Here is a 23983-nt window from a genome sequence, read left to right as displayed (position 1 = left end):
CTTTACACACCCATGGCTAATGCAACTCAAGAGTGTCTACTACAAAACCTCCAACAGCAATTAATTATAAATGGACTGCTTTTCTCCAGTTTTGAAATATTCATAATATAGATTTTTTTAAATGCTTAAGATGATTTTCCTCAAAAGTTGATACCAGTTATAATCAAGAATAAAAATCCCTGTAAATGCTTATTTTAAATGTCAATTGTATATTAGAATGATGCATGGGTATATTGTTTTAAATAGTTGTTCATAGGACAGAACTTAAGTCACAGAAGATGCCCAGTACATGTCCTATGGTTAATAATTTTAAAATGTAGTGTAAAAAATACATAAATATAATAAACTTGCTTTATTAAAAATTATATTTAAAATGAATTCAACGAATAACTATAATAGACACATTGGAAATCCCAAAGATATTTCTTCCAAATTTTGTTTTGTATACATCACAGAAAAAGAAATGTTTACAAAATAAAGAACAATACTAATTAAATCAAAACTACATGATTTCCGTACCTCACTTGTCAGCCGTATTAGGAGAGCTGCAGCCTCTGAATATTTGCTTTGGCTTTTTAAAATTTCAGCACTAAGCAATACACATCTTTCAGCCAATACCATATTCCTAAAGAAAAATAGACAGAAAAAGATAAATTGTACATAACACTATCTTAAGAAATCAGAATTAGAGCCAGGCATGGTGGCACACACTTGTAATCCCAGTACTTGGGAGGCAGAGACAGGAGCATCTAGGTTCCTGGACAACCTCAACTACTTAGTGAGGCCCTCCGCAACTTAGTGGGATCCTGTTTCCAAACAGGAATAAAAAATGGGACTAGAAATATAGCTTGGAGGGAGAATACCCCCTGAGTACCATCCCCAGTACCACATACACACACACACACACAAGAAATCAAAATTGCTATTCATTCTTTAGCCAAAATTTTCAATTACTTTTTTTTTAATGTTTTTGGGGTTTTTTTTGCGGTACTAGGGTAGAAACCCAGGAGTATTCTACCTCCAAACTACATCCCCAACCCTATTTTTTTATTCTTTATTTTGAAATGGTCTCACTGAGTTTCAAAGGGCTACACTAAGTAGCTGAGGCTGTCTGCAAAATGCAATCCTCCTGTCTCAGCCTCCCAAATGGTGGGATTACAAGTGTATACCACCAAACCCACGACACTTACAGATTTTGAGTAAAACTTCTGTCCTTATTATCCATCTACCAAGAAGGCTAAAAAAAAAAAAAACCTCCAGAGAATTTTCACAATCCATCAAAACATTTTATCACCATATAATTTTATAGTAAAAATACAACACAAAGTCACATTTCCTTTATGTAAAAAAGCTAGAATTCAAGTGTGTGTGTGTGTGTGTGTGTGTGTGTGTGTGTGTGTGTGTGTGTGTGTGTTTACCAAGGATTGAACTCAGGGGTGCTGTACCACTGATAGCTCAGTTAGGATAGCACATGCGTACGTCTGTGTGTGTGTGTGTGTGTGTGTGTGTGTGTGTGTGTGTGTGTGTGTTACTGAAGACTGAACTCTGGGGTGCTGTACCACTGACCTACATTCCCAGCCCTTTTTGTTTGTTTTTGCAGTACTGGGGATTAAACTTAGAGGCATTCTACCTCCCAGTTACATCCCCAACCCTATTTTTTATTCTTTATTTTTTTTGAAACAATGTCTCACTAAGTTGGAAAGGGCCTAAGTAGCTGAGGCTCACCATGGGCCCTCCTATCTCAGCCTCCCAAGGGCCTGGCTCCCAGCTCTTTTTATTTGTTATTTTGAAACAGGGTCTCATGAAGTTGCCCAGGCTGACCTGGAACTTGTGACCCACCTATCTCAGACTTCCAAGTACTGGGATTACAGTTATGGGTATAAGTCTCTGCAGCCAGTTTACAGTGCACTCTTAGCACTATGAGGCCCAGGCCTGATTCAATCCCCATTGCCCCCCCCCCAAAAAAAAACAAGAAAGAGAAAAAAGAAATTTAAGAAGTCTTTTCAGATAAATTTTGTCTATCATCAGTTAAAAAGTAGCACACAGCATTCTAAGAGGGTATTGCGAAGCAAAATATATTTCCTAGAAAATGTTTTTTTTCTGGTGGTGGTACTGGGGATTGAATTCAGAAGCATTCTTCAAGCTACATCCCTGGCCCTATTTTTTATTCTTTATTTGAAATAGGGTTTCACTAAGTTGCAGAGGGCCTCACTAAGTAGCTGAAGCTGGCTGCAACCTTGTGATCCTCCTGTCTCAGCCTCCCAAGTACTGAGATTACAAGCATGTGCCAACGACACCCAGTTTATATTTCCTGTATTTTAAACATTTTTATTTCCATTTTAATATTTCTGAGATTAGAGAGTTTCTTAAAACTGACAAGTATAATTGATGCAATATTATTATTATTTTACCCCAAATTTATCTGTTAAATTGGTGATAAATCTTATTCCAAAATTTATTTGCTAAATTGGTAATAAATATCAACTACAGTAGGATGAAGATTTTAAGGTAAATAATGCGTAATAGTAAAAATGGATTCGGGAAAAGCATATACTTGTTATAGAAAATAGAAAAAAGATTCACACTTGACTGCCAGGGTTTTACTATTGCTTTTCTTTTACAGCATTCCACATGCACATCTCCACTAGTTCTGAGTTTTATGAAGACAAGAATCTTTTCAGAAAAAGAATATTCAAACTTCTTGAAACTCTTACACTATTTCGTACCACTTTTTCTACCCTTCTGAACCTCTCCTTTTCAGTATTTCAATGGTTCCTTTCACAAGAGGCTACTATTTCTTGCTAGAAACTGCAAATAAAATCTTAAACTTTATAAAGTACAAAAGGTTAAGATTTGATAGGCTGCACCACATATTAGCTGTATGCCTCTGGGCAAGTTAAACTTTGTAAACTTCAGTTTTCTTATCTGTACTTGTCATGTCATAGTTTGTTATAAAGATTAAATGAGAATAAAAGTTACTTGATCAACACTCAATTGTTAATTGTTCTTAATTATGAATGTTGTATTGTAAACATAATGCTATACAACTTCTAACTGAACATTATAGGAGTCAAAATTGTCTATATCTCAGTCTTCCAATGCATCCAACTTTTTTTTTTTTGTGTGTGTGTGTGGGGGTGGATCTGGGGATGGGACCCAGGGGCATTTGACCTCCGAACTACAACCCATGCCCTATTTTTTATTCTTTATTTTAAAACCGGGTCTCACTGAGTTGCAGAGGGTCTCACTAAGTAGCTGAGGCTGTCCGCAAATCGCGATCCTCCAGGTCTCAGCCTCCCAAATGCTAGGATTACAAGCGTGTGCCACCACGCCCGGCGTCCAACTTTTTTATTTGTTTGTTTTGTACTGAGGATGGAACCCAGGGGCATTCTACCTCCAAGCTACACCCCAGCCCTATTTTTTATTCTTTACTTTTGAAGCAGGGTCTCATTAAGTTGTGGAGGGCCTCACTAAGTAGTTGAGGCTGGCCAAGAACCTGCAACCCTTCTGTCTCAGTCTCCCAAGTACTGGGATTACAGGCAAGCACCACCATACCCAGCTTTATCCAATTCTACAATAGAAAAGGTAAGGGGTTGGGGTGTAGCTCACTGATAAAATGCTTCCCTAGCATGTACAAGGTCCCGTATTTGATCCATAGCACAGAAGGAAGGAGGGAAGAAGGAAAAAAGAAAGGGAAGGAAAGAAGGAAGAGAAGAGAGGGGATAGGCTGGGCAAGTATTTGAGAAGATCAGACAGGAGGATCATAGGTTTGAGGCTATAGCCTTAGCAATTTAGTGAGATTCTATCACTAAATAAAAAAATAAAATAGAACTGGGGGTATAGCTCAGAGTAGAATGGCCTTAGGTTCAATTCTCAGCCCCAAAAAGGGGGGGGGGGAGAAAAATCAGATTAATCATTCTGAAAATAAATTGCAATGTCTAGGTTCTACTCAAATATTTGGTAATTTCCCATTTACTGCTACATATGCCTTAATTACAGCCTAAGGATAATAATAATACTATGTTAAAGTTAATGCCCCTCACACTGATTTATCTCAAACCCTTTTACCAAATTTATTCAATACTTTGCATACACTTGAACTCTCTGACCTAATTAAAGCTCTACTCTCTTTTACCAGTAAAAAAAAAAAAAACATTATTCCCATAGATCACAATTCAAGAATTATCCTCATGGCTATCAAGGCCCAAACACCTTTCTTTGAAGGCCTACTCATTTATTATCACATGGAATTTCCTCTGGCCATGTCTGAGCCAGTTCATAATCCTTAGAGGTGGTGAATTCAACAGTACTATGCACATAGAACAGCTGTCATTTCCCCACCCCCCGACTACTACTTCATAATTTGTTTTATTTAATAAATACGAAATATCCAAAATGGATAATTACTTGCTTACTAGTAGGTAAAATCAGAAATGCTCCTGCCCGGCATGGTGGCACACGCTTGTAATCCCAGTACTTAGGAGGCTGAGACAGGAGGACTGCACAGGTTCGAAGCCAGCCTCAGATACTGAGTGAGGCTCTCAGCAACTTAGTGAGACCCCGTTTCCAAATAAAATAGAAAATAGGTCTGGGAGTATAGTAGAAAAGCCTCTGGATTCCACCCCCAGTACCACAAAAAAAAAAAAAAGAAATGTTCCTATAGTACAACTCACCCTCAATATAACATATAACCTCAATAGTACATGTAACAAATTCCCAATCCAAATCAAGTAACAAAAAAGAGGAATAAAACACAATGTTTTCAGCTCAACATGTCTCTGCCTACATTAACCCATTAAGTCTGAAGTTTTCAATTCAATGCAGGATGATAGGACATAATGGGTTAATTTGAGTTTCTAAGACATGAAACACAAAAATATTAATAATAATATAAACCATTAAATTCACCTCTACATGGCCAAAATATAAACATTTTAATCACTTACTTGCAGATATCCCTGTATGTCTGGATTGCTGTGTCCATATAATGAGCAGGGTATGGCCTAGGTGCTCCGGGATGAAGAAAAGCTGACACTGCTGCCATTTCCTAAAGGAAAATATATAATTCATACTACTACTACTACTTCAAAAGAGGAAATATTCTTACAGTTTAACATTCAGGAAGCTCAAAAATTGATGTGAAACTTGTTGGTGTTTCCTATTGTATAACCAAAGCACAAACAAAAATACTAAATGTTGGAGTATGACCTATATAATCTTAAAAAGACATTTTAACACGGTTGGAGGAATGTAACAATACCAATATATAAATACTGAAGGGTAGAGGTGAAGAAGAGGCTCCCTAGCCAGCAGAACCACCATGTGTGAGGGCAAACCTGGAAGGAAGTGCAGCCTGCCTGGATCCCACTGTGCAAGGCTGGGGTGTACTTCTCCAGGGGGGCTCCACATACACCAAAATGTGGGCATGTTCAGTGGTACAGTGTTTGTCTAGCATGCACGAGGCCCTGGCTTCAATCCCCAAAAAGGTTAAAAAAATAAAATAAATATAAATACCAACCAAGGCACCAGCTGCATAAAGCATTGCTTGATCATTAAGAAAATCCTTCTTGGCAGTGTGATAGCAGCTATAAGCCAAATCATAATGCTGCACCAAAAAACACAAGTCAGCCATTTTCCTGATCTGAAGCTCTGGTGCTTCTGGTGGGTACCTAGAAACACAAAAGTAAACAATTTACCATGTATGACCCCAACACCCTTAACTATAAAATGTATAACAAGCTGTAAAACTACCCAAAAACTTAAGGAAAAGCAATCATGATTTATAAGAATTCAACTTCCATGGAGTATCAATTTTCAAAACTATTTTGAAACAGTTTTTAATTTAGAAACCTGGAAATTCTCAACAGACAAGAATTTTCTCCACAGTCAAGGTATGAATGGCTAATTCCAAGTGATGCCATTTATATACTAGGGATGGAATCCAGAGGGTTTCTACCTCCAGGCTATACCCCCAGACCTATTTTATATTTTATTTAGAAACAGAGTCTCACTAAGTTGCCAAGAGTCTCGCTAAGTTGCAGAGAGCCTCACTAACCTGCTGAGGCTCGCTTCAAACCTGCACAATCCTCCTGTCTCGGCCTCCCAAATACTGAGATTACAAGCATGCACCACCACACCTGGCTCTTTACTGTTTATTTTGATACCAAGTCTCACTAAATTGCTAAGGCTGACCTCCAACCTACAATCTTCCTGTCTCAGCCTCCCAAGTACTATGATTACAAGCATGTACCACAATGCCTGGCTTATAGTTGATTTTTGTTTTATTTTACTTTTGTTACTGGGAATTGAACCTAGCTAGAGGCATTCTAACTCCAAGCTATAGCCCCAGTCCAATTTTTTATTTCTTATTTGGAAATGGGGTCTCACTAGGCTGGCTTTGAACCTACGATCCTTCTGTCTCAGCCTCCCAAGTACTGCGATGCCAAGCGTAGCTGATTTTTAAATTAATGTAATCTACTTATAGTCATTACTCTTCAATTTTTTTTTGGGGGGGGGGTGGTACTGAGGATGGAACCCAGGGGCCTTCTACCTCCAGTCTACACTCCCAGACCCATTTTATATTTTATTTGGAAACAGGGTCTCTTAAGCCAGCAGAGGCTGGCTTTGAACCTGCGTGATCCTCCTGTCTCAGCCTCCCAAGCGCAGGGATTATAAGCGTGCGCCACCACACTTGGCTTGTCATTGCTCTTATCTACCTGAATTTTGACTAATATGAAACTAAAGATATAGTTATACTTTGCAAGACACATAATCAAACACATAAAACAAAGGCAAGAAAAAGAAAAATAGTAATTTTACTCACAGCAACCCAGATGTATTTTTCAGCTCATTAATGCTCTTTTCTGGAACTTTACTGCCACTAAACCATTTTTTAGTTGCAGAAAACAGAGATCGACTCAATCCTTTTCTTGATATTAGCTAAGAAAAAGAGATTAAATATGTTGACAAATATAAAAGATTTAAGGTTTTTCTTTTACATACAAAAGAAAAATGTTGTCTCAGTTTCTAAAAAGTTTTAGAGCTGGGGGTGGTGGCATATCCCTGTACTCCTAGGACCTGGGAGACTGAGACAGGAAGACTGCAGGTTCACAGCCAGCCTCAGCAACTTAGAGAGGCCCTATTTCAAAATTAAAAAATATAATTGGGCTTGGGTGTAGCTCAGAGGTAGAAAGCCCCTGGGTTCAGTTCCCATTACCACAAAGAAAAAATCTAAAAAGCTTTAGTACTGAGTAAATTTGATTTTAATAACACCAATTTAATTAAAAAAAAAAAACTAAAAAGGCCAGAGATGTGGCTCCATGGTACAGCACTTCCCTAGCATGTGTAATGCCCTGGGTTTGATCCCCAGTACTGCAAAAAACTAAACAAAACACTAATATGGTAATAAAATCCTAGTAAGTTGGGCGTGGTGGCACACCTTGTAATCCCCGCGCTTCGGAGGCAGAGACAGGAGGATCGCGCAGGTTTGAAGCCAGCCTTGCTGGCTTAAGAGATCCTGTTTCCAAATAAAAATATAAAAAATAGGTGCCTGGGAGTGTAGCCAAGAGGTAGAAGGGTTTCCAGGAACCCCAGTACTACCAAAAAAGTAAAAAATTTAAAAAATAAATAAATCCTAGTAAAAAGGAATACATGGTCTTGCATGATGGCATATGTAATCCCAGCACTTGAGAAGCTGAGACAGAGAACTGCAAAGTCAAGAACAGTCTCAGTAACTTAACAAGACTCTCAGCAACTTGAGCAAGACCCTGTTTCAAACCAAAAAAAATAGATAAATAAATAAAGATCTGGACTATAGCTCGAAGGAAGAATGCCTCTGGGTTCAATCCCCAGTACCACAAAAGCAAACCAAAGGAATACACTTCTTTTGAGGTTGAATAGAATTTTATCCCTGATACTGATTAGTATATTCTAATATTGGCTTATTGTACAACAAAAAACCAAAAAAACTTCAAATACTGTATACTACTACATTCACTTTAATTTTGAAACAGTCTAGCTAAGTTGTTGGGTCTGGTCTCGAACATGTGATCCTACTGTCTCAGCCTCGCAAGTATTGGGATTATAAATGTGTACCATCACAACAGGAAATACTTTTTTTTGCAGAGCTGGGGATTGAACCCAGATCCTCATGTATATTAGGCACTCTACCACTGAACTATTATCTCCTGCTCTCATGACTAAACTCTTAAATTTACCATTTACTTAAATTTGAAAAACAGTAATCCAAAAAGTGTTACCTGATCATTTAACTGGCGAATTGTTTTCTCTATATGTGGCAAAAGTCCACGAAAAGTAAACTCTTGTATAAACTGTCGGATTCTATCATGATCAGTAAGTGTTAAACATGCACCATGAATTATTCCAGTACTGGCTTTCTTTGTTTCATGTAATGATGAAGAAGGTTTTCCATGATCCGGGTCATCAATGCTGTTAGAATGGTCACTGGGATGGTCCAACTGAAGTGGGTGAGTTCTAAAATTATTTGGTAAGCCATCTACTGGGAGGGAAAATAAAATTTTTTACTTTACTCTAAAAATGCAAACGATTCTACTGTGATACAACTTCCATATTACTAAGGAAAAAAATGAATAATGTTGGAACACTCTCTCTCTGAATAATCTTAGAAGTCTTAAGAAGCATTAACATTTCCCCCTCTAAAATTTAAGGGCTTGAGTTAACTCATTATTATGTAAGACAAATTTAAGAATTCAAGTAAGACAGGGAATTTTTAAAATTACAGTTTTAAGATAATAAATTATTTATAAACATGACAACTAAGCAATAAGAAAATTACAACAAGGAGCCAGGCGTGGTGGCTCACGCTTGTAATCCCGGTACTTGGGAGGCCGAGACAGGACTACCACAGGTTCATGACCAGCCTCAGTAACTTGGTGAGACCCTGTTTCAAAATAAAAGAATAAAAGCCAGGCGTGGTGGCACACGCTTGCAATCCCAGCATTCGGGAGGTTGGGACAGGAGGATCGCAGTCCGCGGACAGCCTCAGCTACTTAGTGAGACCCTCTGCAACTTAGTGAGACCCTGTTGCAAAATAAAGAATAAAAAATAGGGCAGGGGGTGTAGCTTGGAGGTAGAATGCCCTGGGTTCCAACCCTAATACTGCAAAATATGAAAAATAAAAGATAAAAATAATTAAAAGACAAAATACAGAATAAAAAGTAGGGCTGGAGGTAGAGCTCAGAAGTAGAATTCCATGGGTTCAATCCCCAGCCCTTAAAAAAACAAAAGGAAAGGACACGGGGCATGTGGCACACACACTTGTAGTCCCAGCATTCGAGAGGCTAAGACAAGAGGGTCGCCATTCATGGACAGCCTCAGCTACTTAGTGAGGCCCTTTGCAACTCCGTGAGCCCCTGTTTCAAAATAAAGAATAAAAAATAGGGCTAGGAGTACAGCTCGAAGGTAGAGTACCCGTGGGTTCCATCTCCAGTACTGAAAAAAAAAAATTTAGAGCTACATTACCAAAACTATAATTAAAAGTACAGCTTCCCCAAATCATGTGAATCTGGGAAATAAGTAGTGCTATGCATAACATCTTCCCTTCCCCCACACACCCTCACCAGGGTGCAGGGGCATTTTACCTCTGAGCTACACAATCAGCCTTATTTATTCTTTACTTTGAAACAGGGTTTCATTCATTAAATTTTTGAAGGCCTTGCTAAGTTGCTGAGGCTGGCCTCAAATCTGGGATCCTTCTATCTCAGCCTCCCAAGTACTAGGATTACAGGCATTCACCACCATGTCCAGACAGTTTACATTTTTTTTTTTTTTTTGGTGGTGCCAGGGATTGAACCAAGGGGCATTCTACCTCCAAGCTACACCCTCAGCCCTATTTTGTGTGTGTGTGTGTGTGTGTGTGTGTTACTAGGAATGAAGCCCAGGGGCATTATACCTTCAAGCTACACCCCCAGTCCTATTTTTTTAATCTTTTTATTTTTTGAAACAGGGTCTCACTGAGTTACAAAGGGCCTTGCTGTCCACGAACCGCAGTTCTCCAGTCTCTGCCTCCCAAATGCTGGGATTACAAGTGTGCACCACCACACAAAGCCTCAGCCCTATTTTTTATTCTTTATTTTGAAACAAGGTCTCACTGAGTTGCAGAAGGCCTAAGTAGCTGAGGCTGTCAGCAAACTGAGATCCTCCTGTCTCAGCCTCCCAAATGCTGGGATTATAAGCATGCACCAACACACCCAGCTGTACAAATATTTTTAACAGAAATCCAATATATTTATTTTTTTATTTTTATTTATTTTTTTTTTTTTTGCGGGTTTGGGGATAGAACCCAGGGGCATTTGACCTCCGAGCCACACCCCCTGCCCTAGTGTTATTCTTTTATTTTGAAACAGGGTCTCACTAAGTTGCGGAGAGCCTCACTAAGTAGCTGAGGCTGTCCGCAAACCACAATCCACCTGTCTCAGCCTCCCAAATGCTGGGATTACAAGCGTGCACCACCACGCCCGGCTTCTGATATATTATTCTTAAATAAATGTTTTAAATGTCAAAAAGGTCAAACTCAAAGAATTCAATAAACTCTTCTGAAGAAAAGCTAACCTGCTCATTTTTTTGTATTATAAAAATGTCCCCATCTTTTATCTATTAAAGTTAGCATGTTTTGAAAACAATCTATATTTTCAATCAAAAGAAAACTTAGGAGAAAATATATCAAGACCTTTGACTTCATTATCTAATCCATCCAATGAAAGCAAGTTACTATCAGAATTCTTATTTGAAGTTAGAGTACAAGGGCCATCTTCATATGATTCCTATCAAAATAAAAACAAAGCATTAGCAATTACATCTCAGCGTGTTTAAGATACCCCCACGTCTACCATCAACTCTGGTCCCTCTGCTAACTGCTGGCATCATTCACTCACTGTAGTGATATTCTTTTCTACTACTCTAAATTCCTAATGTTTCTCGTTTCTTTTTTTTTTTTCTGTCCAGGTCCAGGGATTGAACACAGAGCCTCCCACATGCTACACGAGCATTCCACCACTCAGCCACACCCTCATCCTATTTTATTTAGAAACAGTCTAGCTAAATTGCCGAGGCTGACCTTGAACTTGTAATTCACCTGCTCAGCCTCCCAAATAACTGGGATTACAGGCATGCACCATGCCCAGCCCCATGTATCTTATCCTATCACTCAAATCCACATCTGAATATTCTTCAATTCATTTCATATTCAATCTACTAACCTAATTCTCCTAACTTCTAATAATCTCTATCTCAAATTATTTGTTTATATGTGATATATAAATATATTCACACACAGGTCTCTACACAGATATTTATATAAGCATATATACATATATGCCTATAAATTTTTGTTTTAATATTACGTATTGAATCCAAGAGCATTCTACATCTGAGCTACACTCCCATCCCCAAACTATTTTTTATTTTAAAACAGGGTCTCAGACAGGCACGGTGACATACACTTGTAATCCGTGTACTTGAGAGGCTGAGACAAGAGAATCACAGGTTCAAAGCCAGCCTCAGAAACCTAGTAAGACCCTATTTCCAAATAAAAAAATAAAATCAGGATAGGAGTATAACTTGGAGGTAGAATGTCTCTGGGTTCAATCCCCAGTACCAATCAACCAATCAATCAAACAAACAAAAACAGGTCTCACCAAATTGCTGAGGCTGGCCTCAAACCTGTGATCCCCCCAGTGACCCCAAGTACTAGGATTTCAAGCACTTGCTACCACACCTGGCTAAGAATCTAAAGGAATGATGACGAGGGAGATAGACTACTAGAGGGAGAAAAAGGAAGGGATATAAAATCTCCTAAGTCATATACATAGTGCTAACAAGTTGGAGTGAAAGAGTGAATTTTTTTTTTTTTTTTTTTTTTTTTTTTTTTTTGCAGGTCTGGGGATGAAACCCGGGGCATTCGACCTTCGAGCTACACCACCCCTGCCCTATTTTTTATTCTTTATTTTGAGACAGGGTCTCACTAAGTTGCAGAGGGCCTCAATAAGTAGCTGAGGTTGTCGGCAAACTGCGATCCTCCAGTATCAGCCTCCCAAATGCTGGGATTACAAGCGTGCGCCACCACCCCCAGCGAGTGAATTCTGAATATACTGAAGTGTTTAGGGAAAGAAAGCCAATGCAATGTTTAGTGTGAAGGCATTGGTTTCTCTGTCAAAGAAAAACTAAAAATACTCAGACTACTCCATGAGGCCAATAAATGTGAGGTTATTATTCCAAGTGTCACAATCTGAGGGAAGTAAATAAGCTATAACTTAATTAGAATGTGACCAAAGCCACACATGGTGGCAAACACCTGTGATCCCAGTAAGTAGGAGGCTGACAAGCCATGGTGGTGCATGCTTGTAATCTTAGCATTTGGGAGGCTGAGACAGCAGGATCGCCCAAGTGTAAAGCCAGCCCCAGATACTTAGTGAGGCTCGCAGCAATTTATTAAACCCTGTTTCCAAATAAAAAGTATAAAATAGGCTTGGAATGTAGCCTGGAGGTAGAAGGCCCTTGGGTTCCAACCCAGTAACACACACACAAAAAAAAGAGACTGACACAGAAGGATCACAGGTTCAAGGCCAGCCTCAGCAAGTAGTGAGACTGTTTCCACAGAGCAAGACTCTGTTTCCACATAGAAATAAAATAGAGCTGGGGGTGTAACTCAGAGACAGAACGGGTCTGAGTTTACCACCAACCAAAAAAAAAAAAAAAAAACATAAATGAGAATATGTCCAGGAAAGGAAAGCCTTTGAGAAAACTTGAAGAAACTAGGTATACTTTGCATAAAAAATATAAAAGGGTACATGAGAATTATCCTTCAATATTTTGAAACCTGTCTTAATGGAAAAGTGATTTGGTTGCCCACAAAGGAGCAATATGTATGAGCAAAGAAAAAACAATTTTAGGTTGATTCTTTTTTTTTTTTCCCCCGGGTCTGGGCATGGACCCCAGGGGCATTTGACCACTGAGCTATACCCCTGCCCTAGTTTTTTTTTTTATTCTTTATTTTGAAACAGGGTCTCACTAAGTTGCAGAGGACAGCTGAGGCTGTCCGCCAACCATGACCCTCCAGTCTCAGTCTCCCAAATGCTGTGATTACAAGCATAAGCCACCAACCTGGCTTAGGTTGATTCTTAAACTGTTCAAAAATAAAACAGGACCTGGGCATGGTGGTGCTTTTAATTCCAGTACTTGGAAGGCTGAGACAGGAAGGTGGCAGGTTCTTGATCAGCCTCAGCTACTTAGTGAGGCCCTCCACAATTTAGTGAGACCCTGTTTCAAAATAAAATAAAGAATAAAAAACAGGAATGAAGGTGTAGCTCAGAGGTGGAATGTATCTGAGTTCAATCCCCAGTACCACAAAATAAATAAATAAACAAACAAACAAACAAACAAACAGGAATCCAGGCACAAACTTGTAATCATAATACTTGGGAGGCTGAAACAGGAGTTTTGTGGCCAGCATCAGCTACTCAGTAAGGCCCTCTGCAACTTAGTGAGAATCTGTTTCAAAATAAAAAATTTAAAAAAGGGCTGGGTATACCTTGGAGGTAGAATGACTCTAGGTTCAATCCCCAGTACCACCCCAAAACAAAATTAAATAGGAAGCAGGTCATGGTGGCACACACCTATAATCCCAGTATTTGGGAGGCTGAGTCAGGATGTTCACAGGTTCATACACAACCTCAATAGCATAGTGAAACCCCTGGCAACCTAGAAGATCCTGTTTAAAAATAAAAAGGGCTGGGGGTGTAGCGTGGAGGTACAATGCCCCTGGGGATCAATCACCAGTATTCGAAGACAAGAAAAAAAAAGAAGAAATAGTATGAGATAGTGACTACCATTGGTACATGGAATCTATCATAGATCTAAAAAAAATTAAAGCATTAGGTCAGGGGTTGGGCAAGATTATCTTTAAACTATTCTCCAACTCTGGGCTTCTAGGATTCTATATTGTATAATCTCTGATATCTCAGACTTCTGTTAAAAGTTCTCATACTGGACAATCTAATTTATATTCCCCTTTACAACCTTAAATGGCTAAATTCTAAATTAAAATTTCCAGTACTGTTTCTATTCTGAGCATGGCCCTGAAATGTTCCCTTAGTGCTGAGGCTTGAACTCAAGAGCATTTTACCTCTAAGCTATACCCCAGCTCGATCTTTATATTTTACTTTGAAACAGAGTGCTGAAGTTACTAAGGCTGACCTCAAACCTGTGGTCCTCCTATCTCAGCCTCCCAAATACAGGTATGTGTGCCACCACACCTGGCTGTGAAATACTATTAAAAATTTTTTAAGAGCTCCTTTACATCCAACTAATTCTTTTTTGACTAAATATTTTCCCTCAACATATTCTTTTTATGTTTTGTTTTGATACTAGAGATTGAATCCAAACACATTCTACCTCCAAGTTATACCCTCAACCAGATTTGATACCCTCAACCAGATTTTATTACTTATTTGAATCAGGGTCAGTAGTTCTGAGCTATTCCTTAACCCTATTTTTTATTCTTTATTTTGAAACACTAAATTGCGAAGGGCCTCCCTAAACTGAGGCTGACTGCAAACCTGCAATCTTCCTGTCTCAGCTTCCCAAGTACTGGGATTACTAGCATGCACCACCATGCCTGCCTTTCTTTTTTTTGTGTGTGTGTGTGGTACTGGAGATGGAACCTAGAGGCATTCTACCACCAAGATACACCCCCAGCCCTATTTTTTATTCTTTATTTTGAAACAGGGTCTCACTGAGTTGCAAGGGCCTCCTTTTAAGTAGCTGAGGCTGTCCGCAAACCGCAATCCTCCTGTCTCAGCCTCCCAAATGCTGGGATTCCAAGTGTGCGCCACCATGCCTGGCTTCTCACCTTAAAAACAGTTTTTGAGCCACTAATTGAAGAACACCCATAGTTGATGAGTCAAAAATAGCCAGATTCCACAAAAAATATTAACAATTATATCAGTTAGGCCAAGACACAAAAAAATTCTACAGTTACACAACTATGTTATAAAACTGGAATATAACTTTTGCGGTTTTCTTCATTGCTTTTTACATATACCTGGTTTTGAATACTACTTTTCTGGAGATACTGACTCCAAGGATCTGGTATCTGTTCATCTGATGCTCGATTTGATGCTCGAGAATTAATTTTAAGCAAATAACAACCCTGAGTTCCATATTTCTGCTTCATTTCTTCATATATTGATTCAGCTCTAAAATGTAAAAGGGAAAAATCTTTGTAGTAACTTGGGAGCAGACCTTAGGCAATAAGGATATTAAAATAATACAAAAAAATAATGTTCCTGAAAACGCAAAACAGAATATTAGAAGATAGAATAATTACATACTTAAAATGAAAATAATGATCCTATTTTATATCAAACTGAAAATTATTTTAATTTGTGGTACTGGGGGTGGAACCCAGGGGCTTTCTAACTCCGGGCTATACTCCAAGACCTATTTTATACTTTATTTGGAAACAAGGTCTCACTAAGTAGCTGAGGCTGGCTTCAAACCTGTGCTATGCTCCTGTCTCAGCATCCCAAGCATGGGGATTACAAGTGTGCACCACCACACCTGGCTTCAAATTGAAATTTTGAGTATCACTTTAAAGCAGAGTTACCAAAGTGGGTTCCATGGAATAAAATTCTGCAAGATACTCCTAGTCTATTATTCAGACAGACAAATCAGGTAGTCAAACCAGTTTAGGACACAACTGAAAACAAAATAAGCTTTTTCATAGCTAACCATGTCTGAATCTTCCATGTGCTAATGTCAGTTTCCAAAGACCAGCTTCAACTTATAGACAAGCGGCCCTTTTTCTCAACTATGAAAACTAATCTTCAGGCAATAGAACTTTAGGATATTTACTTAAGGAACCATCTGTCAATAAATTAAAGTGATAAAATAGAAAACTGAGCAGGCGTGATGATACAAGCCTGCAATCTAGCTACCTGGAAGGCTAAAGCAGAAGGATCACAAGTTTGAGGCCAGCCTCAGTAACTCAGCTAGACCCTGTCCCAAAATCAAAAATTTTTTAAAAAGGCTAGAGATGTGGTAAAGTGTCCCTGGTTTCAATCTCTAATACCAAAAATAAATATAAATATATATACATATATATTCACAAATAAACCCAACAACAACAACAAAATCTTACAAAATAGGCTGACTATGGTATATATCTGTAATCCCAGCACTTGGAAAGCTAAGACAAGAGGATCACAGGTTCAAAGACAACCTCAGCAACCTCGTGAAGCCCTCTGCAACTTAGTGAGACCCTATTTAAAAAAAAAAAAAAAAAAAGCTGGGCATGGTGGCACACACTTGTAATCCCAGCATTTGGGAGACTAAAACAGGAGGATCACGGTTCCCGAGCTACTTAGTAAGGCCCTTTGCAACTCATGAGACCGTTTCAAAATAAAAAGAATAAAAAATAGGGCTGGGGGGTTATGTGTGGCTTGAAGGTAGAATGCCCCTGGGTTCCATCCCCTGTACCACAAAAAAAAAAAAAAAAAAAAAAAAAAAGAGCAAGTAGCACACACTTGTAATCCCAGAATTGGGGAGGCTAAAACAGAAGTATCACAGTTCACAAACAGCCTCAACTACTTAGTGAGGCCCTTTGCAACTCAGTGAGACCTTGTTTCAAAATAAAGACTAAAAAATAGGGCAGGGGGGTGTAGCTTGGAGGTAGAATGTCCCTGGGTTCCATCCCCAGTACAGCAAAAAAAAAAAAAAAAAAAAAGCTGGGCATGGTGGGTGGCACATGATTATAATCCCAGGACTTGGGAGGCTAAAACAGGATATGGATTCGCGGCCAGCATTAGCTACTTAGTGAGGCCTCTGCAACTTAGTGAGACCCTGTTTTTTCTTTCATATAATTCACCTTATTTTCTTCCAAATTTATAATATCTGAATCCATGAGCTGTTTCTCAGATGGAGGAAAAAGCATTCTGATTATAGTGTTTTAAGAAAACTAAATATGCTAGTTGGTAGATCATTATGAGTTGAACTAAATTCAACTCAAATGAGAAACCAGCCTAAGAAGTCAGCAGTATAAACTTTGAGCCTATAATCACAGGCTTGGGAGGCTGAGACAAAAGGATCCCAGGTATGAGAATAGCTTCAACAAGTAGTGAGATTCTCATTGACCTAGCAAGACCCTGTTTCCAATCAAAAAATAAAACAGAGTTGGGATGTAGAATGGAGGTAGAATGCCTTTGGGTTTCATCCCCAGTACTACACACACACACACACACACACAAAAAAAAAAAAAAAAAATCTATGGGAAATGAAATTTGGTCGATAGGGCTAATACAATTTAAATGTGTATTCTTCAATCAGTCCTCTGGTGGGGGAAAAAATGTGAAAAATCTGGAATATTCAAATGTAAATACTGATGCTATCTATACATGTAATAAATCCTCCTCTCTTTACCAATGACACTGCTAAACACCAATACTTGGAATTACCACTTACGTCCTCATATTAACAACTGTTAAATATGTAAGCTATACACCATCAACTGACAAAACTAATCTTAATAGCCAGTTCAATTATTTCTATGTATATGGTATACTGTACTGTACTGTGTAGGCTACAGACCTATCAAAAAATCCTAAATATGAACAATCCTCAGAGTAATTCTTTGGTTCTATTAAGTTTAATTTATTAAAAGGATGATGGTTAGAGGTGCACGAGGCCATTGGTTCAAAACTCAGCACCTAATAACTAAATGCTGATTTGAGTTCAGAATATGGGCAAGAAATGATAATATATCCTAGCTGAGCACACTGGCACATGACTGTGATCAGGGCACTTGGACGCTGAGACAGGAAGATCACAGGCTCAAAGCCATCCTCAGCCACCTGGTGAGAACCTCGGCAAATTAGCAAGACCCCTTTTAAAACAAACAAACAAACAAACAAACAAACAAACAAAAAAGGGCTGGGGTATACCTCAGAGGTAGAACACCCCTGGGTCCAATCCCCACTACTTAAAAAAAAAAGTTTTCATATTCAAATGGCAGTGAGATATCAGAATAACAAAGGTTGAGTGCAGAGCATGGTTGTAGCGCACACTTGTAATCCCAGTACTTGGGAGGCTGAAATAGGAGGATCACAGGTTCAAAGCCAGTCTCAGCAACTTGGTGAGGCTCTCAGAAACTAGGTAAGATTCTGTTTCCAAGTAAGAGAAAAAATAGGTCTGAGGATATAGTCTGTGGATAGAAGGTCTTTGGGTTCCATCCTCAGTACCATAAAATAAAATAAAAAAATAGGGGTTGAATAAAGCTTAATGTTAGAAAATGTGTCTAGATATCAGAACGACAGTATAAAACAAAAGATTTGACCCACACCTTGAAACAAAAGCCAAAATAAATCCTAGAGCTATGAAAAATGCTTTTAATGTCTATCTTATTCCTCAAGAATTTTTTAAGACAACTAATTCATGAATCCCAAAGATAAAAGGATTCCTGTACATCCTGAATAGTAAATATTAGAGGGAACATGAGAAAGAAATGTTTAGATGGTTTTTGAGACTGTGAAGAACATCATGGCTAATAAGTAATAAGAGAAATCACAGTAAAAAAAAAAAAAAAGAAGTGCCTATAAGCAACAGTCAAGGCAGTGAAAAGTTGAGGGAAAACAGAAATAAAAATGAAAAATAATTTTATATAAAGAAAAAAGGACAACTAAGATCTACAGATGTAAATACCAAATGTTTTTATACAAAGACTGTATAAGAAACAGATAACTGAAAAGAAAGTTTGGGCTTGTAATCCCTGTACTTAAGAGGCAAAGACAAGAGGATCATGAGTTTGCGGCCAGCCTCAGCTACTTAGTGAAGCCCCTCTGCAATTTAGGAAGACCCTGTTTCAAAATAAAGAATAAAAAATAAGGCTGTGGGTATAGCTTGGAGGTAGGATGCCCCTGAGTTACATCCTCAGTATCACAAAAAAAAAAAAGACAGTTTGAGTAAACACAGAAAATTTAACACTAAATGATTTAGCTATCAAATATATCTCCAGAATAAAAAATAAAGCTGCGTTTTAACAAACTTATAAACTTTTATTTTCCTGGATAAAAATAAATCCACAATTAAATAAGCCATGTCTAAATTAATGTTAAGTTATTTAACAAGAGAAAAATTAAAATTAAAAATAAAACTTACCTCTGTTCATCTCCTGTACTTACATCATGTAAAAGTACATAATATTTAAGTGTGTTTGGTATAAACCACTTCGGGTAGGAGTAATCACTGTTGTGCTGAATTCGATGCTGTTCTTGTGACAACTTTGAAAACTGTTCCATAGGTTCAGCTTCACTAGATGATGCTACCAACATACCTTATAAACCATATTATTAAGGTAATTTTCACTTATTATCAATAATAAATATTACTCTACTATGATAACCTTCACAGAGATATTTTCTCAGCTAAAAATAATCTGATGTTAAGTTTTCACAGCAAGCAAAATATAATTTCCCCAAGATTCCACAGTAATACAAACTTCTAAGGCATTTACATACTCATAGAAATTCATAAAAAGAACAATACAAATATTGTAGAGCTATCAATATAATGATAGGTTATGGTAGCTTTTACTCATTTCCATTCTATCTCTGCAGTTTCATAATCTATAACAGTACTTTCTTGTACTGGGGATTGAACCCAGGGCCATTCTACCACCCAGCTATACCTCCATCCCCTTTTCTTTTCTTTTCTTTTTCTTTTTTTTTTTTGGCGGTACTGGGGATGGAACCCTGGAGCATTTCTAAGCTATACCCTATGTAAGACTCTCATCAATCCAATGGGACCGTTTCCAACTTAGAAGTAAAATCAGTATAGGGGTGTAGCTCAGAGATAGAATGCCTGTGGGTTCATTTCTAGTACCACAAAAAAAGAAAAGAAAAAAGAAAGAAAATTAAAAGCCCATAATCATCAAAAAAGGTTACTAAAAATCCAAAAAGAGTTTTTAAAATCTCAGCTTTAAAAAAAGCAATTAGTACTTGGGAGGCTGAGACAGGAGAATCGCAGGTTCTCAGCTAGCCTTAGCTACTTAGTGAGGCTCTCCGCAACTTAGTAAGATCCTGTTTCAAAAAATAAAAAATAAAAAGTAGGGCTGGGGGTGTGGCTAAAAGGGAGAATGCCCCTGGGTTCAATCCCCAGTACTGCAAAAAAAAAAAAAGGCAATTAATTCTGAGGCAATCATTAAAATGGTTAACACTATCCATTACTTTATTTCTAAAATTATTTAAAAACTTACTAAGCACAAAATATTCACGCTAAAGAAATAAGACAAATAATAAGACTGTCTTATTTTATAATAAAAATTAATCAGAAATTAATTTACTCATGGAGTTTGATATGAGGGACACATTTAACAAAATGACAGTAACAAAAGCTTGATATATCATCAATAAAAAATAATTTCAGCCAAGTGTATCTACAATCCCAGATTCAAGGGCAGCCGCAGGAACTTTAGGAAACCCTCAGCAATTTAGGGAAACTTGTTTCATAATTTAAAAATTAAATTGAATCAGGCATGGTGATACATATTTGTAGTCCCTGTACTTGGGAGGCTGAGACCAGGGGGATTACAGGTTCTAAGCCAGCCTCAGCAACTTAATGAGGTCCTCCACAACTTAGTGAGACCTCGTTTTCAAATAAGAAATAAAATGGAAAACCAGGCACGGTGGCGTACACTAGTAATCTCAGTACTTGGAATGCTGAGACAGGAGGATCCCAGGTTTGCAGACAGCCTCAACGACAGTGAGACCTTGCTTCAAAATAAAAAATAAAAATAGGGCTGTGGGTGTATAGCTTGGAGGTAGAATGCCCAAGGGCTTCACACCCAGTACTCCCCCCCACACACACACACACATAGAAATAAATCAGTCTAGGGTGGTATAACTCAGAAGTAGAATACCCCTCCCTGGGTTCAATCCCCAGTGCCACAAAAATAAAGTTAAAAAGGACTGAGAGTGTAACTCAGAGGTAGAATGCTCCTGGGTTTAATCCACAGCACCACAAAAAATAAAAAAATAAAAAATATGCTTATGCCCAGTACCAAAGGAAAAAAAAATAATTTCTCAGGCTGAGAATGTAGCTAAGTGGCAGAGTGCTTGCCTAGTATGAGCAAGAACCCAGGTTCAATATCCAGCACCTCAAAAACAATAATTTCTCTATTCTCTGTAAGAATTCTCAACAATTTGCTTTCATTTAACTATTTGTGACATTAAAATTGCTCTAATATCTGACTTTAAGAGAACTTAAAGGTAAAGGATACATGCTAAATAGTGGTTCAGAAATTCATGATCTGATGCTGGCATTGACTGAAGAAAGGTCTCTCTATAAGACTCAAACCATGGAGTAGTAGCTAAAATTAACAATATATGAAAGTTAGAATTCCTCAATTGAATTAATTTATAACAGACAAAAATTCCAATTCCATATTCCCAAATGGTATGAAATCTAATCTATAGCACTAAACACACATTTTCACCTGTCCTTTAAAATATATCTTTGGCCGGGAGTGGTGGCGCACACTTGTAATCCCCGCGCTTGGGAGGCGGAGACAGGAGGATGGCGCAGGTTCGTAGCCAGCCGCGCTGGCGTAAGAGACCCTGTTTCAAAAATATAAAATAGTCCTGGGAGTGGAGCCCAGAGGTAGAAGGGCTTCCAGGAACCCCAGTACCACAAAAAAAAAAAAAAAAAATTAAAAAAATATATATATCTTTGATATGACATATACAGAAATATACATTTTAAGTCATTTACACAAATACACAAATGTATTCATATATGGGAGTATAAATATATTTGCAAAAAAATCTAGTTACTCCCAAATATGTACAATGTTTCCACACCCCACTTACCTATTAATGATCTCTAAATATTACTTTGTAAATAAAAATATTTTAGGACTAAACTTTTGTGCCCTGTCACAGGTCATACTATCAAAAGTAGATCCACAGACAGGTGTGGTGGTACACAACTGTAATCCCAGTTGGGATTACTTGGAAGGTTGAGATAAGAGGATCTCAGGTTCAAAGCCAGCTTCAGCAAATTAGGTCCTCTGCAATTTAGAGAGACCCTATTTCAAAAAAATAAAATAGGGTCGGGCATGGTGGTACATGCTTGTAATCTCAGTACTAAGGAGCTGAGACAAGAGGATCTCAGTTTGCAGACAGTCTCAGCTACTTAGTGAGGCCCTCTGCAACTTATTGAGACCTTGTTTCAAAATAAAGCATAAAAAAATCAGCCATAGAATGGTGATGCACACTTGTAATCCCAGCGCTTGGGAGGCTGAGACAGGAGGATCGCACAAGTTCAAAGCCAGCCTTAGCTACTTAGTGAGGTTCTCAGCAACTTAGTGAGACCCTGTTTCCAAATAAAAATGTAAAAACAGGTCTGGGAGTGTAGCCCGGAGGGTAGAAGGGCTTCCAGGAACCCCAGTACCACCCAAAAAAAAAAAAAAAAAATTGGTCTGGGAGTATAGCCCGTAGTTCCACCCTCAGTACCACCAAAAAAAAAAAAAAAAAAAAAAAAAACAACCAGGCTGGGGGTGTAGTTCAGAAGTAGAATGCCCTGGGTTCAATCCCTAGCACCACAAAGAAAAGAAAAGGAAGGCGAGTTCAATCCCCAGTACAAAAAGAGAAAAAAGTAGATTCTTTACATAAATGCTACATTTTAGAACACTGGTTCTCAGCAGGACATGGTGACGCACACCTGTAATATCAATACTTGGAAGGCTAAGACAAGAGAGAGCAGATTCCATGCCAGCCTCCACAACTTAGTGAGACTCTGTTTCAACATTTTAAATTAAATTTAAAAATAAAAAATACAAATAAAAAATTTAAAAAGGCAGAGGGTGTAGCTCAGAAGTAGAATATCCCTGGGTTCAATCCCCAGTACCAAAAAAAAAAAAAAAAAATTGGTGGTTGTCAACCAAGATTGGTTTTAATCCTGAAGAAACACTTAGTAGTGTCTGTCCATGCCAGAGGATGTCTAATGGCCTCTGGAAAGAGGTAAGAAAAATAAAACATCTTATAATGCACAGGTAAGACATTCCCCCACCAAAAAATGATCTGGCTCAAAATGTCATATTGGTATGGCTGACAAATTTCAAAGAATACTTACCTTATAATTAAGTACAAAGCTGTGTGCTTTCATTTTTTGTATAAACACATATAATGTAAAATCAACATAATGTGATTCTTGGAATGCCAACTCATTTTTGGTTCCATTCTAAGCACTTAATGTTACATTTATGCTTTCTTCATTTGAGTTTACTTAAACTTGATTTGCTACTTTTAAGTAGATTATCTAAATCACATTTTTACTAAAAGATGACTCAATTCCTAGCTATTCATGCTGATTACCAAAAATGATATCTTTTCTTTTTCATCTAAATCTCTGAAAAGACAGCTAATATACTTTCTGTTTACACTATAATACTGCATTAAATGACTGGAAGGCTGAAGAAAAAAGCCATACATCTTGACCAAATAGTGTCTCTAACCCGGTGCCAAAGAGATAAAAGTTTTTAATTTCAACAAAAGACATATAAGAATGACCCATACAGCTAGACGTGGTGATACATGTCTGTAATCCCAGTACTTGGGAGGCTGAGACAGGACCACAGGTTTGCAGGCAGCCTCAGCAATGTAGCAAGTCTCTCAGCAACCTAGCAAGACCCTATTTCAAAACAAAACAAAATAAAAGGGCTGTGAGTACAACTCAGAGGTAGAATGCCTCTGGGTTCCATGTCCAGTACCATATATTGTAGTCTGATTAGAAGGCTTATTCATGTAAGAATCTCATGGTCACTGCTATAATAGAAAAAGAGCCCCAGAAATACTGCAATCTACATAAAAAATGGCAAAAATTAAGAGAATAAATAACACAGAATAGTATCTGATACAATAAGAAACCACTTTTCTCACCAACCTATTAACGATAT

At 38.0% G+C, this 23983-nt stretch overlaps 1 protein-coding gene across 2 annotated transcripts in view; it reads right to left on the bottom strand.

Annotated features, from left to right (window-relative positions):
- TRAPPC8 (trafficking protein particle complex subunit 8) overlaps positions 1 to 23983 on the bottom strand; it is a gene marked incomplete at both ends in the record, with an annotated part of 107634 nt that overhangs the window by 62988 nt on the left and 20663 nt on the right. Inside the window, 9 exons of one of the 2 annotated variants that reach the window (XM_080714382.1) lie at positions 520 to 625; positions 4947 to 5047; positions 5519 to 5669; positions 6824 to 6939; positions 8259 to 8518; positions 10709 to 10802; positions 15080 to 15233; positions 19189 to 19363; positions 21308 to 21397. In XM_080714382.1, coding sequence (XP_080570508.1) covers positions 520 to 625; positions 4947 to 5047; positions 5519 to 5669; positions 6824 to 6939; positions 8259 to 8518; positions 10709 to 10802; positions 15080 to 15233; positions 19189 to 19363; positions 21308 to 21397 — 1247 coding nt within the window. The remainder of the gene's footprint in view (positions 1 to 519; positions 626 to 4946; positions 5048 to 5518; positions 5670 to 6823; positions 6940 to 8258; positions 8519 to 10708; positions 10803 to 15079; positions 15234 to 19188; positions 19364 to 21307; positions 21398 to 23983) is intronic. The other variant, XM_080714383.1, reaches the window with a different exon arrangement.

This window comes from Muscardinus avellanarius, assembly GCF_963383645.1.
Source record: "Muscardinus avellanarius genome assembly, chromosome: 17".
Lineage (NCBI taxonomy): Eukaryota > Metazoa > Chordata > Mammalia > Rodentia > Gliridae > Muscardinus > Muscardinus avellanarius.
This window is presented reverse-complemented; position numbering and strand designations above follow the sequence as displayed.